The following is a 17663-nucleotide window of genomic DNA, read 5'->3' on the forward strand; positions in this document are numbered from 1 at the left end:
TTCTCCTGGAATAAGCAAAATAGCAGATCTTACTTACATTGTTTATCTCCATAAATCTCCTCTCAGTTAATGTCCAGTCAGGGTTGATCATTTCTTAATTTAGAAATGTTGAATTTTATGCTATGAATTGGAATAATTATACATTGTCCTTAAATTCATAGCCATATGTTTTAAATGGATTGCAGTTTAGTTTCAGTTAAACTGCAGTGGTAATGCAGCAACTTAAGGAGTATTTATGTAGCTCATAGAAAGAACAGCCATATAATTTCACCTAATTTTATGCACACTTCCTATACTCATTAGTATGTCTACCATAAAAAGTAAACGCAACTTGAACTTAAAACATTCATTTTTAAAAATTAACTTTTGGGCAGCTTTGAGGTTAAAAGCATGAGGTTGAAATTATTGGCAAAAATTGGGTTTGGAACTGTGGTTATCTACAGATTTCAATTATATATGCTACCCTTTTCTCCATTACCCCCTAGGAAGATGAAAGTTGAATATATTAACTTGTTATATTATCTTCAGTCCAGAAGCTTTTACAGACAAGTTGGAGCTTATCTATTACTTGTGAATTTTAAAAATGTAGACATGCTTTGACATCCTGGTTTCAATATTGGGCAATTTTATGTCTCCTCTCTATTTTCTCAACAAACTTTTACTGTCCTTTTGCCTTCTCTATTTTCAACTCTCTTCTTGAAGAGAACAAAAAGCTCGCTTACCACCTCACCTCCCTTCTACTAAATACAAGGAAGCAAAACATATCATTTAACTGTAAAAGATGAACCTTCATATTTTACATGTTCCTGATTCATTATAAATTCTTTACTCAGTGTGTCTGCATTTTATTCCAGAGTTCATAAAACCCTGTGTTTTGTATATTCACACTCAAATGTCATCTTAGAATCCTGCTCCTTGCAATCATGAAAAATGCCACTTTCCATCTGTCTGGACAAATCAGAAGAATAGATGTGCAAAAGTTATTCATAAATGACAAGCTTGTTTCTGCACGACATCATTAAGAAATTATTATACTGATAGGAGACTTATGGAGCTCCTGTAGAGGCAAAGTTTTATTTGATACCCAATGGACTTCCATTATCCATAGCTATTTTCCTGTTTTCACTGTTTATTCACTTCTCCCTTCTTCATAGATCAAGATACAAGCCATGAATTTGTATTTTTATGTTCTCAAAGCAGAAAATATCAGCTGAAATATTAAATCTGACTTCCCTTGTTTCTGTGATACGTGTAGGTGAATCAGCATCAGTGGAATGATAAACAATTAAATCAGCACATTTATACAAGAGCAAAGACAGTGGTGACTTGGCAGGGTTAAATGAAATGGTACAAAAATGCCTTAGGGCCATTTTAAACAAGAAGAGATTAAGAAATGGGACCTAAGCCAGCAGGGGAGAGAGACAATGTTTACTCTGTCACAAACATCAAGTAGTGTGTCACCTTGAATGCTCCTGCAAGGTTATTTCAGTAACCAAAGACATTTTTAGTAAAGCCACCCTCTCCAGTCTATGAGGTGGATTTTATAAACTTTAGAAATATACTAACACTGGATTATTAATGTCTTCAATTCCACAAACATTAATTGAGCATCTAAAATGTGTCAGAGACTATTCCAAGTGCTGCAGATATAAATGAACAATCTCTAAAGTAGTGGTTCTTGACATTGGCTGTCTCTAAGGATCATTCTCCTAGGAACCATAAATAATGTCAATATATATCCCAGTCTCACCACATGGAGATTCTGAGTCAGTGAATCTGGGGTGGGACTAGGCATCTGTAGGTTTTCAAAACTCCCCCAGTGAATTAATATTCAGCCAGAGTGGAGAACCATAGGAGGGACTGGGATCCCAGATCCTCTTAGAGGAAACCCAAAAGTACAGTAACAGTGCAGTAGTAGGACATACAAAGTGGCGTGATGTCCTAAGTGCTCCTAAACTTACCAGGTTAGGGGGTAGGTAGACATCACAGGGACAGAACAAGGGACAAGGTAGGCTTTACAAAAGAAGTGGAAGCATTCCCTTTGAAATCTGACACAAGACAAGGATGCCCTCTCTTCCCACTCCTATTCAACATAGTATTGGAAGTCCTGGCCAGGGTAATCAGGCAAGAAAAAGAAATAAAGGGTATTCAATTAGGAAAAGAAGAAGTCAAATTGTCTCTATTTGCAGATGACATGATTTTATATTTAGAAGACCCCATTGTCTCAGCCCAAAATCTCCTTAAGCTGATAAGCAACTTCAGTAAAGTCTCAGGTTACAAAATCAATGTATAAAAATCATAAGCATTCCTATACACCAGTAACAGACAAACAGAGAGCCAAATCATGAGTGAACTCCCATTCACAATTGCTACAAAGAGAATAAAATACCTAGGAATACAACTAACAAGGGATATGAAGAACCTCTTCAAGGAGAACTACAAACAACTGCTCAAGGAAATAAGAGAGGAAACAAACAGATGAAAAAACATTCCAAGTTCATGGTTAGGAAGAATCAATGTCATGAAAATGACAATACTACCCAAAGTAATTAATAAATTAAATGCTATCCCCTCAAGCTACCATTAACTTTCTTCACAGAATTGGAAAAAAAAAAAAAAAAAACCCTTAAATTTCTTATGGAACCAAAAGAGATCCTGCATAACCAAGATAATCCTAAGCAAAATGAACAAAGCTGGAGGCATCACACTATCTGACTTTAAACTATATTACAAAGCTACAGTAATCAAAGCACCATGGTATGGTATCAAAACAGAGATATAGACCAGTGGAGCAGAACAGAGGCCTCAGAAGTAATGCCACATATCTACAACCATCTGATATTTGACAAGCCTGACAAAACCAAAAAATGGGGAAAGGATTCCCTATTTAATAAACGGTGTTGAGAAAACTGGCTAGCTATATGCAGAAAGCTGAAACTGGATTCCTACCTTACACCTGATACAAAAATTAACTCCAGATGGATTAAAGATTTAAATATAAGACCTAACACCTTAAAAACCCTTGAAGAAAACCCAGGCAATATCATTCAGGCACGTGTAAGAACTTCATGACTAAAACACCAAAAGCAATGACAACAAAAGCCAAAATTGACAAATGGGATCTAATTAAACTTAAGAGCTTCTGCACAGCAAGAGAAACTATCATTAGAGTGAACCAGCAACCAACAGAATGGGAAAATTTTTTGCAATCTACCCATCTCACAAAGGCCTAATAACCAGAATCTACAAAGAATTTAAACAAATTTACAAGAAAAAAAACAATCAATGCCATAAAAAAGTGGGCAAAGGATATGAACAGACACTTCTCAATAGAAGACGTTCATGTAGCCAACAAACATATGAAAAAATGCTCATCATCACTCGTCATCAGAGAAATGCAAATCAAAACTACAATGAGATACCATCTCATCCCAGTTAGAATGGCGATCATTAAAAAATCTGGAGACAACAGATGCTGGAGAGGATGTGGAGAAATAGGAACACGTTTACACTGTTGGTGGGAGTGTAAATTAGTTCAACCATTGTGGAAGACAGTGTGGCGATCTAGAAATAGAAATTCCATTTCACCCAATAATCCCATTACTGGGTATATACCCAAAGGATTATAAAACATTCAATTATAAAGACACATGCACACATATGTTTACTGCAGCACTGCTTATAATAGCAAAGACTTGGAACCAACCCAAATGCCCATCAATGATAGACTGGATAAAGAAAATGTGGCACATATACGCCATGGAGTACTATGTAGTCATAAAAAAGGATGAGTTCATGTCCTTTGCAGGGACATGGATGAAGCTGGAAACCATCATTTTCAGCAAATTGACACAAGAACAGAAAACCAGACACCGCATGTTCTCACTCATAAGTGGGTGTTGAACAATGAGAACACATGGACAAATGGAGGGGAAGACCACACACTGGGGCCTGTGGTGGGGTGGGAGGGCTAGGGGAGGAATAGCAGGAAGTGGGAGGATTGGGGATTTACGTCACATTCTCATCAGCACCAGGTGTTGTCAGATCCTTTAATATTAAATTTTTGAAAATTTAGTTAAAAAATTGAAGTTTCAAGTTTGAGTTTTAATGTGTGTTTAGCAGTATCTCATCATGGTTATAATTTGCAGTTTACTGATGACTAATAGATTGAGCATATTTTTATGTGCCTCTTTGGTACCTGTATAATTTTTTGGTTAACTGTTCAAGACTTTTGCCTGCTTTCAAATGGAGTTTGTTTCTTTATAACTGAAATTCAAGAGTTGTTTACATATCTGAATAAAAGCATTTTTTAACACATACAAAAAAAATCTAAACTCTGAAATGCTCCAAAATCCAAAACTTTTTGAGCACCAACATGATTCTCAAAGGGAATGCTTGCTGGAGCATTTTGCAGTTTGGATTATTTTCAGATTAGGGATACTGAACCAATTAGTATAAATGTAAATATTCCAAAATCCAAAAAGCATCTAAAATCCAAAAGACTTCTGGATTCAAATACTTTGAATATGGGAAACTCAGCCTGCACTGTTAAGACTTCTATCTGCTTATGAAGAATGCATAAGTCTCTGTCTCTTACCTTTTGACCTCCGCTCATGATATGACCTGCCTCGATAATGAGGGGTGTCCAAATACATACTCTCAAGATCTTCTTGCCATGACTCTGGATTGAAGTACTTGAGCAGATCTTCCACAGTATCAAATTCTGCAATTTTTTTGTCCAGAGCATCCGCAGTGAGAGTGGGATCCGTTACTGATGGAGAGTGATAGGATACCCCCTAAGAGTGACATACAGCTCAGTGTACTCAGAAAAAGTCCATTGCTGTGAAATACAACAGTCATTCAACTATACAGAAAGAACATAAACAGGCTTCTGTGTACAAGACATCATAAGTTTGAATGCCATGTAAAAACAACATGGCATTATCTTGCCATATTCTTGGGTAAAATCAATTAATTGCTAAAAAATAGTCATTTGCTTTTTTTTAAAATTAATCAAATCCAAGCAGATCATAAAACTTTCAGTTTATCTTAACTGTAATCATCTAAAAATACAGACTAGATGGAAATACATAAAATTAAGTCATCCAGTTTCTTGGTTCATGGTCCCAAATCATCCACATAACAACAAATAATAGTGGGAATCAAAATTTCAAACTACTTCCATGTTAGTTTTGATAATTCGTCCCATTCTCCTACGTTTAACCTCCCCATCTCCCAGTCACCTGGCATTGGAGATGAGGTGTGAGCAATGCACTAATCTACTCTGGAGACATTTTCATAAAATCTAGCACTTTAACCAACTTATTTACTGTCAACAAGGATAATTAGCCATGAAACTGGCTCTTTTGACTTAAAAGGAGAGGATTCACAGGGGAAACATATTTTTCCAAAATGCTATAGTTTGCTAGTGATCCCAGTTGCCATTAAAACTTCTCAGGAAGAGTCTTTGAATGAGAAACACAACATCATTGAAAGCCTGAAGAGGATTATGTATTTTGCCACGGAATACATCCCACATAAGGTTTCCAAGCACTTACTTCACTAACCCTTGTACAATCTAGAGGTAAATGAGCCATGATTCAAATATCTCTGTTAAAATTCATGACCCATTGACAAGGAAATAGAGAGCACACAGCCTCAAATGATTTTTAAATGTCTTTAAAGAAACTACCAAATAAATAAGATCCCCTAAAGGCAAATATCTCTTATCACTAAAGGAAAATGGGAACTAATGACAACTTGCTTTCCTAAGATTTGACTGTAGTATCTAATCAAGAAAAATAGGTGCTATAGAGTCCCAGATAGCAAAGCCCACAATTTATAATCTTACTCTCAGGCAATGTTGTCTCTCTAACCAATCAAGGTCCAGAGGTTGGTAAGTGATTTGATGATCGCCTGCTGTCAGAGGAAGTCTCTCTTCACACAACTAAGGGACTTTAAAACATTAATCTACCATTGGTATCACTCACGAGCAGTTTTCAAATATTCCCTGTAGGTTAAAGCGAGTCGAGGGAGTGGGGTGAGAGAATGAAATAGACTGATGAATGTGTCAGGCCAGTTCTATTTTTTTTTTCTTTTAGAGGAAACCATACATCTAATTTTCAGTCATCCTTGTTAAAATAAGTAGACATCCTCTTCTGACCAAACCTTTCCTGCTGTGCTACATTCATTACCTTATGAGTCTACTGTATATTCTGTTCAGGTGTATCCAGGTAATAATGATTATTTATCTGGAGGCATGGTCCTTGTCATACATTATAGAAGAATCCACAGATTTATTCATAGTTCAAGCCATGTTAAAGATGCCCTCTACAGTCATCTTGCTGATATTATATCACTCTCATCTGGGTGCAGCCCTTTTTGTTCCTTCTGTTTCTGATAGGCTGTCTCTTTAATATAGGTGTGTGTGTCCGTGTGTGTGTGTCTGTGTTTGTGTGTGTGTCTGCTTGACATGAGCTGGACCCTGACTGAAACACATCATTTCTGTCTTTGACATCTCTCTTGAGGTCACAGGCTAGGGGTGGAATACTTATAATTCAGTACTGTAATTCCAAATCCCCATTAATTTGTATTGCCTGGATGATCTACAGTCTATCTGGCTCAAATGCACCAGATGGTTTACAACTAGCCTTGTGCCACAATAGTGTGGGTCTAAGAACTAAAATACTCAAAATGAGCTGACCAAATTAGAGGCATGGCAGCACATAAAAAATCTGTGAAGTTAAAATTCTTCCCTCTTTTTTGAAATAAATACAGGGACACCCATAAAGCCATTTCCATGCAAGTGAAAGCTTCCCGCGACAGCTCTGGGGAAAGTGGCTGCATGGAGTTTTCCGGGGTGGCTCCTAACAGTGCCTAGAATGTAGTGTGTAGGCAAATATCTCTCTCAGAGAAAGCTGCGGGGAACTCTCAGTCCCTGAGAAGGGAGGGGGAAATTTAATCTCTTCTAATATGAGGCTGAAGAGTAAATCCAAGTCATAGGTAAAATGGAAACGTGTCCTTGTGTATGAACTTTACTGCTGTTTTCAAGTTTTGCTCCCGGGAAGTTTCCAGAAACAACAATGACGGCTGAGGAAATATTTATGAGTGACGAGGTGACCTAATAAGCCCACGAGGATATTTGGTTTCTGAAGTAAATATTTTAAAACTATTTGTGAGGAAAAGAACTAATTGAATGTGTCTCCTTCAGCTGCACAATAAATATGATTTCATTCAGCTTTTGTCACGTATTTATAAAAATCAATTCTGAAGTTAACTGCATTACTTTAAAATAACAATATGTAAAAAAAATGCTCTGAAAATGGAAAACCACTTTCAACAAAAACAAGGTCTGGTTTAAACAGATGTTAATGGTAGGTCCAATGACCCTTGCTCCTGTTCCAGAAAGTTCTTGAACAATAGAGTTTTGAGTAAAGAAACTAGTTTGCTCTGGCCTTACAAGAGAGTTAAGCAGCACCTAGACTTGAAACTCAAACCAGAAGTGTTTGCAGTGGATCTGGACCCAGGGAACCTCCCCAGATACTCCAAAGGATGGGACAGTTCCTCTCTTTTAAAGGACCTGGGTTATCCTTAATTAGTTAAGGGTCCTTTAAGGCTTGTAATTCTGTGCTTGGGGCAAGCATCATTAGACAACCCTGAGCTATCACGTCGAAGGTGCCTGAGAAGCCGGAGCATCCCTTTACCCTCAGTCATGGTTGCAAAACTCTACCTTGAGTTATCAGCCTCTATTGTGACCCTCCTGCTTAGCCTGAGCAGCTCTTCAGCTTTGTCTGCCTTGTGTTGACTTTCACCTAATTGATAATGATTGTCTACACCAAGCTAGGTTCAGAGCATGTATCCTGGACTGTGGAAAGCACACAAAACACCTAAATCACCCTCAGAGATCTCTCTGATCTTTTGATCAGATGAGGTTCTAGTCCAGCATCCATACCAGGTTAATTAAACAGTCATATAATTCATAGTGGAAGGAATTTTGCCATATGAAAGAGTTTTTTAAAAAATCCTCTAGAGAGCAAAAGATAACATATTAATTTTAGGAAAAAAAAAATCAACTCTGACTCAGCCACATGGACCTACTTAGAACCATGGGCAAGCTTTCTCTATGCTCTTGACCTTTTAGTAAACAATTGCATTTATTGTCTTGTATTTTATTGCTACATAAGTGCCACACATAGGATTGGTGAAAACAAGGTCTGCTCTTTCTGTGCGAAATAGATAAGGAGACAGAATACTGAGAAATGACTAAATTTAGAAAAAAAAATGGAGCATGAACCATTTTACAGCTTCAGGGTGAGTTATGTTTTCTATCCAAGTAAAATAGAATACATGCCTAATTTGCACTTAAGTTATCTTACTGTAAACATTGGGATTTTCAAGTCTGAAAAGACCCTTGAAAAATGCAAAGGTTAACATCTTCCCCAGGAATATTCGAAAGCTATTTTGAAATTCCCCACTTGAGTGTGGGCCATGAACTAATTTGACATGTTTGATATGTTTGGACAGACCTTTAATTGGAAAGCTCTGCTCTGAAACTGAAAAACATTTCAGTTACTGCCTAGCCTGAGTTCCTACCATGGTATACTGGCAGTTCCTGGAAACCTTTCTGACAGACAGGAAAAAGGGTGTCTGACATAATCCATTGTAATCTGAATGAAATGGAGAAACACATCCTGTTTGATATCTGGCTTTTGGTCAAACCACAGGTCCGTAACACAGGTGAAGTTCTTTTGGGATTGACCTTAGCCATTCCATCAGTTTCTTTCGCTGGCAACAGAGTAATAAATTACTTACTGAAATAGAGCTTGTGACTGATTCCCAGTTGGTCTCTGAAGCTGCTGCGGGTTGGAAATCTTCCTGGAAGGCAAAGAAACATCTTATGTGAGTCAGTCAAACCTCTGTTCAATTCATTACGTGCACGGTTTCAAAATCTCAGCCTTCTGAATCTCTTTCCAACTAAGTGACAACATAAATAGGGCTACATTCCTGCTGAACAGGTCACCATTTGTCTTAAGCACATCTCCTCAAGAACCCTTCTCATTCAAGACATAAACATTGTCTTGTAAGTACTGGTGAAATGGAAAAGGTACAGGCAGGAATGCAAATTTTAACGTGGCCACCTACTGGTTATGTGACTGCAGACAACTGACAACCCCTCCATTTCTTCTTTTCCTCATCTGTAAATGGCTAGTATGGAATCCTTACATTACAGAGCTATTTTGAGAATTGAATGCATTAATTATGTAATTACCAATGGCACTGAATAAAGTGCTTGATAAAAAATAATTATCATCATTAGTGATGTATAACTGGCTTAAACTAGGTGAGGCATTATGTTCCATCTTGCCTTCTGACCTGGTCCAAAATATTGGTGATCTTTTCAAAGACAAACTAACTTTCAAGGGGCTGTTCCTGACCCTATCAACAAATATAAGGAAGGATGGCAGTGGAAGAAAATGACTGGGAGTGACTAAGTACTACCCATTTGGGGAAGGAAAGTCAAGGGCAGACCTAAAAACATTAGTCATCTCAGATAAGCCTGAGTGGATGTATGATAGCAGTCGATCACACAGAAAGAAACTTCTCTTTAAAGACAAACTTGTCTCCCATTTGTATGAGTCTTCCATGTTAATTACTACAGCACCAGGAAGTTTAAAAAACATGAAGGGACGGAAAACGAATTTTGTCATTTTTACAATTCACAGATGGCTTCCTGACCTTGCTAAAATAAATTACTTGGGAAAATTTCTTCCAGCCTTACCAGGGAGTGGGAAGTGTTTTGAGAGGATGCTGAGAAATAGTCAGCCACTCAAGTCTGACAGCTTATTTACCCAAGTATACCTACTGAATGACAGCTTAGTATCAGGTGTAAATTTCATTAACATTTGGAGGAGCTGAAAGTACATTCGTTAATTGCTTATGATGAGGCTGGTTTATGTATAAATTTCCTGTGTTTAAGATGTTTAAATTTCCTGTGTTCAGCTGATTACCAGGAGAGAACTGAGTCAAATGTAGGATTAAAAGAATGAAAAAGTATTAGAAACTGACTAGATAATAGGATAATGGGTGCAGCAAACCACCATGTATCCCAGAACTTAAAGTAAAAAAAATCATAAAATTAAAAAAATGAAATTTTGAGACCGAGTCTCACTGTGTCACCCAGGCTGGTGTGCAGTGGCATAATCTCAGCTCACTGCAACCTCGGCCTCCCAGCTTCAAGCAATTCTCCTGCCTCAGCCTCCTGAGTAGCTGGGAATATAGGTGTGCACCACCACACTCAGCTAATTTTTGTATTTTTAGTAGAGATGGGGTTTCACCATGTTGGCCAGGCTGGTCTTGAACTCCTGACCTCAGGTGATCTACCCGCCTTGGCCACCCAAAGTGCTGGGATTACAGGTGTGAGCCACTGAACCTAGCCTTGTTATTCTAATCTTGACCAGGAAGATAGGAAGGAAACAGGAAATGTGGTATCTGCATTCTGCAAAACCGAATAGACACAAAAAGGACACTGAATTCCCACAGCGGGAAGATGTGTATAATCAAATGAAGGCTGGCATTTATGTAAGTCTTCATAAGTTGGTGAGCAGAAAAGACTGGGCAAGAAGCCAGAGAGCCAGTGGTTTCTTCATGCTTTGATGAGACTGTTGGTGGAGGACATGTGCCAGGTAAAGTAACGACATGAGGAATCCTCACATCACAGAATTTTCATTTTTACTTGTTCATTCAATATTTGTTAATCACCTGCTGTTAATACTTCCTAAGCTGTGGGTAGGATCATGAAGAAATAAAAACTGTCCATACCCTCAAGGAATTCAAAATGTAAACTCATAAATAAACAGGTGAGAAAGTTCATGTGGGTGCTCTGATACCAGTCTACTTTGCATGTGGAAGGTAGTAGATGACTGTACTGGGGAGAAAGTGGGCTTGGAAAAATTTCACATAGGAAACTGATTTGTTAGCAGAGTCTTGGAAGATAAATAGATGGTTCTTGCAGAAAAGGTGAGGTAGAAGACTCAAAGGGAGAGCAACGCTTAGACAACGTGAGGAACGTATGCAGAAAAGGAAAGAACTTACTAGGGAAAATATGAGTCATGCTGTGCATAGTATGTGTGATGTGCATATACTATATACAGATGGAGCTGTTCAGGGGGAAGTTTGCTACATGAGAAAGGACCACATAAGACAGTTGTGACCTTGAGATATAGATTTGTGAAGTATCAACACAAAAATGTAATTCAACCAAGTAAAGGGGTATGTTGACCATGTTAAAATCAGAAGAGGGACAGTTTTAAAATCTTGGAACTGGAAATAGTTTTAGGATTATCTAGTCTAATCTACTTATTTAAACAATAAGGAAACTGGCCGGAAGCAGTGGCTCATGCCTATAATCCCATCAATTTGGGAAGCTGAGGCAGGTGGACCACCTGAGGTCAGGAGTTCAATACCAGTCTGGCCAACATGGTGAAACCCCATCTCTACTAATAACACACACACAAAAATTAGCTGGGCATGGTGGTGCACACCTGTATTCCCAGCTACTCGAGAGTCTGAGGCAGGAGAATTGCTTGAACCTGGAAGGCGGAGGTTGCAATGAGCCAAGATTGCACCATTGCACTCCAGCCTGGGCAACAAGAATGAAATTCCATCTCAAAAGAAAAAAAGAAAAAGAAAAAAACATAAATAAATAATAAATAAATAAATATATAAGGAGAGATTCAGGGGCAGATGGCTGAAAGGAAGCTTCTCCGGCGTGCAGCTACCACTGAGTGAGACAGAACCAGAGCAATATACGCCTCTCCAAGAAGCGAGGTACTGGTTTTGTTTTAAAGGGACTCATTGAACAGCAGGATTAACCCCCCAAAAGGCAGTGAAAGCAGCCCAAAGGCATCCAACCGAGGCAAGGCGGGGCACTGCCCCACCTGGAAAGTGTATTAGGCACGGAGGACAATGCGGGGTGGGGGGGCATCACCTCCTCGGTTCTCTGAATCAGATACAGCAATTTACTCCAAGACTTCAGCAGCACACAGACCAGGGAAACACTGCCTTGCTGAGAACCACCCAGTCATAGACCCGGGTGACAGCCCAGGCCAGCAGCCCTGGCCAGACTGGTGCCTTGTTAGCACAGACCAGGGCAGAGATTTGGACTAATACCAAGAAAGCTTGTGAAAAGGAACTGTCAGTCCCACAGAAGGGAGAGTTGAAAGCAGGGACGGGGATACAACCAGACAGGCCCCTCCCCGCCAAGATCCAGCAACCAGAGGCCCTCTCCCTGGAGAGTTTCACAGTTAACAAATCCTCCACCCGGGAACAAAGGGCTCGGCAGAGCAAAAGAGCCCGCCATTGGGAAGGCAGGGCTAACCCCAGCAGTATGGAAACCAGGTGAAGAATAAACAGCAGCCTGGGCTGAGACTGAGGCAGCCCAGCAGCACCTCCACAGGCAGACAATGGACAGACTGTCTCAAATGGCACACTGACACCTGCATTTAAAAAAAAAAAAAAGCCTCATACAGGAGAAATAACCCCAACTTTAACAGAAAGGACGTCGACTCAGAGAAGATGGGAAGAAACCAGCGCAAAAAGGTTGAAAACATCAAAGTCCAGAATGCCTCTCCTCCCCAGAGAAATCACAACAATTCACCAGCTTGGCAACAAAACAGGTCAGAAAACGATTTTAATGAGCTGACAGAAGGAGGCTTCAGAAAATGGGTAGTAATAAACTTCTTTGAGCTAAAAGAACATGTTTTAACCCAATGCAAAGAAACTAAGAACATTGAAAAAAGATTACATGAAATGCTAACTAGAATAACCAGCCTAGAGAAGAACATAAACGACTCGATGGAGAAGAAAAACATGCACGAGAACTTCATGAAACATACACAGGTTTCAATAGCCTAATCGATTAGGCAGAAGAAAGGATATCAGAGATCAAAGATCAACTCAATGAAATTAAAAGAAAAGGCAAGAAAAGACAAAAAAGTGAAAAAAAATGAACAAAGCCTCCAAGAAATATGGGATTATGTGAAAAGACCTAATCTACGCTTGATTGGTGTAACTGAAGAGGATGGGGAAAATGAATCCGAGCTGGAAAACGCTCTTCAAAATATTATCCAGGAGAGCTTCCCCAACCTAGCAAAGCAGGTCAACATTCAAATACAGGAAATACAAAGAACACCACAGAGATACTCCTCAAGAAGAGCAACCCCAAGGCACATAATAGTCAGATTCACCAGGGTTGAAATGAAGGAAAAAATGTTAAGGGCAGCCAGAGATAAAGTTTGGGTCACCCACAAAGGAAAACCCATCAGACTCACAGCGGAACTCTCGGCAGAAACTCTACAAGCCAGAAGAGAGTGGGGACCAATATTCAACATCCTTAAAGAAAACAAATTTCAACCCAGAATCTCATATCCAGCCAAACTAAGCTTCATAAGTGAAGGAGAAATAAAATTCTTTATGGACAAGCAATTACTGAGATATTTCGTCACCACCAGATCTGCCCTATGAGAGCTCCTCAAGGAAGCACTAAACACAGAAAAAAAAATCCAGTACCAGCCGCTGCAAAAATGAACCAAATGGTAAAGACCAACGACACAATGAGGAAACTGCATCGACCAATGGGCAAAACAAACAACCCATAACAAAATGGCAGGATCAAATTCACACATAACAATATCAGCATTAAATGTAAATGGCCTAAATGCCACAATCAGAAGACACAGACTGTCAAACTGGGTAAAAAGTCAAAACCCATCCATGTGCTGTATTCAGGAGACCCATCTCACATGCAATGACACACATACACTCAAAATAAAGGGACGGAAGAAGATCTACCAAGCAAATGGAGAGCAAAAAATAGCAGGGGTTGCAATTTTAGTCTTGGATAAAGTCGACTTTAAACCAACAAAGATCAGAAGAGACAAAGAAGCACACTACATAATGGTGAAAGGATCCATACAACAAGAAGAGCTAACTATCCTAAATATATATCCACATAATACAGGAGCACCCAGATACATAAAGCAAGTTCTAAATGACCTACAAAGACACTTAGACTCCCGCACAATAATAGTGGGAGAGTTTAACACTCCACTGTTAACATTAGACAGATCAACAAGATAGAAAATCAACAAGGATATACAGGACTTGAATGTAGAACTGGAACAAGCAGACCTAATAGACATCTACAGAATTCTCCACCCCATAGCCACAGAATATACATTCTTCTCAGCACGACATCACCCTTAACTCTAAAATTGACCACATAATTGGAAGTAAATCACTCCTTAGCACATGCAAACAAACAGAAATTATAACAAACAGTCTCTCAGACCACAGTGCAATCAAATTAGATCTCAGGATTAAGAAACTAACTCAAAACCACACAACTTCATGAAAACTGAACAACTGGCTCCTGAATGTTGACTGGAGCCAATGAAATGAAGGCAGAAATAAAGATGTTTTTCAAAACCAAGGAGAACAAAGACACAATGTACCAGAATCTCTGGGACACATTTAAAGCAGTGTCTAGAGGGAAATTTATAGCAATAAATGCCTACATGAGAAATGAGGAAAGATTTAAATTGACACCTTATTGTCAAAATTGAAAGAGCTAGAGGAGCAAGGTCAAAACAACTCAAAAGCTAGCAGAAGACAAGAAATAACTAAGATCAGGGCAGAAATGAAGGAGACAGAGACACAAAAAAACCCTTCAAAAAATCAATAAATCCAGAAGCTGGTTTTTAGAAAAGATCATCAAAATGGACAGACCACTAGCCAGATTAATAAAAAAGAAAAGAACTTTGGGAGGCCGAGGTGGGTGGATCACGAGGTCAAGAGATTAAGACCATCCTGGTCAACATGGTGAAACCCCGTCTCTACTAAAAATACAAAAAATTAGCTGGGTATGGTGGCGCATGCCTGTAATCCCAGCTACTCAGGAGGCTGAGGCAGGAGAATTGCCTGAACCCAGGAGGCGGAAGTTGCGGTGAGCCGAGATCGTGCCATTGCACTCCAGCCTGGGTAACAAAAGTGAAACTCAGTCTCAAAAAAAAAAAAAAAAAAAAAGAGAAGAATCAAATAGATGTAATAAAAAACGGTAAAGAGGATATCACCACCAATCCCACAGAAATACAAACTACCATCAGAGATTACTACAAACAACTCTATGCACATAAACCAGTAAACCTGAAAGAAATGGATACATTCATGGATGCTTACACCCTACCAAAACTAAACCAGGAAGAAGTTGAAACCCTGAATAGACCAATAACAAGGGCTGAAGTTGAGGCAGCAATTAACAGCCTACCAACCAAAAAAAGTCCAGGTCCATACAGGTTCACAGCCGAATTCTACCAGATGTACAAAGACGAGCTGGCAACAATCATTCTGAAACATTTCCAAACAATACAAAAAGAGGGAATCCTTCCCAACTCATTTTATGAGACCAACATCAGCCTGATACCAAAACCTGGCAGAGACTCAACAAAAAAAGAAAACTTCAGGCCGGTCTCCATGATGAACATATGCAAAAATCTTCAATAAAATACTGGCAAACTGATTGCAACAGCACATCACAAAGCTTATCCATCATGATCAAGTAGGATTCATCCCAGAGATGCAAGGCTGGTTCAACATACACAAGACCATAAACGTAATCCACCACATAAATAGAACCAAAGACAAAAACCACGTAATTATCTCAATTGATGCAGAGAAGGCCTTCAACAAAATTCAACAGCCCTTTATGCTAAAAACTTGCAATAAATTAGGTATCAATGGAACCTATCACAAAATAATAAAAGCTATTTATGACAAACCCACTGCCAATATCACACTGAATGGGCAAAAACTGGAAGCATTCCCTTTGAAATCTGGCACTAGACAAGGATGCCCTCTCTCTCCACTCTTATTCAATATACTATTGGAAGTTTCAGCCAGAGCAATCAGGCAAGAAAAAGAAATAAAGGGTATTCAATTAGGAAAGGAGGAAGTCAAACTGTCTCTATTTGCAGATGACATGATTGTATATTTAAAAGACCCCATCATCCCAGCCCAGACTCTCCTTAAGCTGATAAGCAACTTCAGCAAAGTCTCAGGATACAAAATCAATGTGCAGAAATTACAAGCATTCCTATACACCAATAACAGACAAACAAAGAGCCAAATCAAGAGCGAACTCCTATTCACAATTGCTACAAGAAGAATAAAATACCTAGGAATACAACTAACAAAGGAGGTAAACGACCTCTTCAAGGAGAACTACAAACCACTGCTCAAGGAAGTAAGAGAAGGCACAATCAGATGGAAAAACATTGCATGCTCCTAGTTAGGAAGAATCGATATTGTGAAAATGACCATATTACCCAAAGTAATTTATAGATTTAATGCTATCCCTATCAAACTACCAAAGACCTTCCTCACAGAACTGGAAAAATCTTTAAACTTCATATGAAACCAAAAAAGAGCCTGCATAGCCAAGACAATCCTAAGCAAAAATAACAAAGCTGGCAGCATCACGCTGTCAGACTTCAAGCTATGCTACAAGGCAACAGTAATCAGAATAGCATGGTACTGGTATCAAAACAGAGACATAGACCAGTGGAACAGAACAGAGGCCTCTGGAGCAACACCACACATCTACAACCATCTGATCTTTGACAAACCTGACAAAAACAAGCAATGGGGAAAGGATCCCTTGTTTAATAAATGGTGTTGGGAAAACTGGCTAGCAAAGTGCAGAAAGCAGAAACTGGACACCTTCCTGATACCTTATACTAAAATTAACTCCAGATGTATTAAGGACTTAAACATAAGACCTAACACCATAAAAACTCTAGAAGAAAACCTAGGCAAAACCATTCAGGACATAGGCATCAGCAAGGACTTCATAACGAAAACACCAAAAGCATTGGCACAAAAGCCAAAATACACAAATGGGATCTACTTAAACTGCAGAGCTTCTGTACAGCAAAAGACACAATCATTAGAGTGAACCAGCAACCAACAGAATGGGAAAAAATTTTTGCAATCTACCCATGACAAAGGGCTAATATCCAAAATCTACAAAGAACTGAAACAGATTTACAAGAAAAAAACAAACAAATCCATCCAAAAGTGGGCAAAGGATATGAAAAGACACTTTTCAAAAGAAGACCTATATGAAGCCAACAAACATATGAAAAAATGCTCATCATCACTGGTCATTAGAGAAATGCAAATCAAAACTACATTGAGAGATACCATCTCATGCCAGTTAGAATGGCAATCATTAAAAAATCTGGAGACAACAGATGCTGGAGAGGATGTGGAGAAGTGGGATCACTTTTATACTGTTGGTGGGAGGGTAAATTAGTTCAACCATTGTGGAAGACAGTGTGGCAACTCCTCAAGGATCTAGAAATAGAAATTCCATTTGACCCAGCAATCCCATTACTGGGTATATACCCAAAGGACTATAAATGGTTCTATTTTAAAGATACATGCACACACATGTTTATTGTGGCACTGTTTACAATAGCAAAGACCTAGAACCAACCCAAATGCCCATCAATGATAGACTGGACAAAGAAAATGTGGCACATATACACCATGGAATACTATGCAGCCATAAAAAACAATGAGTTTGTGTCCTTTGTAGGGACATGGAT

The 17663-nt window shown here is 38.9% G+C and overlaps 1 protein-coding gene across 2 annotated transcripts in view; it reads right to left on the reverse strand.

Moving 5' to 3' along the window:
• The window catches only part of PDGFD (platelet derived growth factor D), a 248706-nt gene that overhangs the window by 20968 nt on the left and 210075 nt on the right, over positions 1-17663 (reverse strand). For both annotated transcript variants that reach the window (XM_012455329.3, XM_012455321.3), the window contains exons 4-5: positions 8812-8874; positions 4598-4796 (exon numbers count right to left, since the gene is read on the reverse strand). In XM_012455329.3, coding sequence (XP_012310752.1) covers positions 4598-4796; positions 8812-8874 — 262 coding nt within the window. The remainder of the gene's footprint in view (positions 1-4597; positions 4797-8811; positions 8875-17663) is intronic.

Source organism: Aotus nancymaae, unplaced genomic scaffold (assembly GCF_030222135.1).
Source record: "Aotus nancymaae isolate 86718 unplaced genomic scaffold, 86718_ANA_hifiasm-v0.15.2.pri h1tg000012l, whole genome shotgun sequence".
Taxonomy (NCBI): Eukaryota; Metazoa; Chordata; class Mammalia; order Primates; family Aotidae; genus Aotus; species Aotus nancymaae.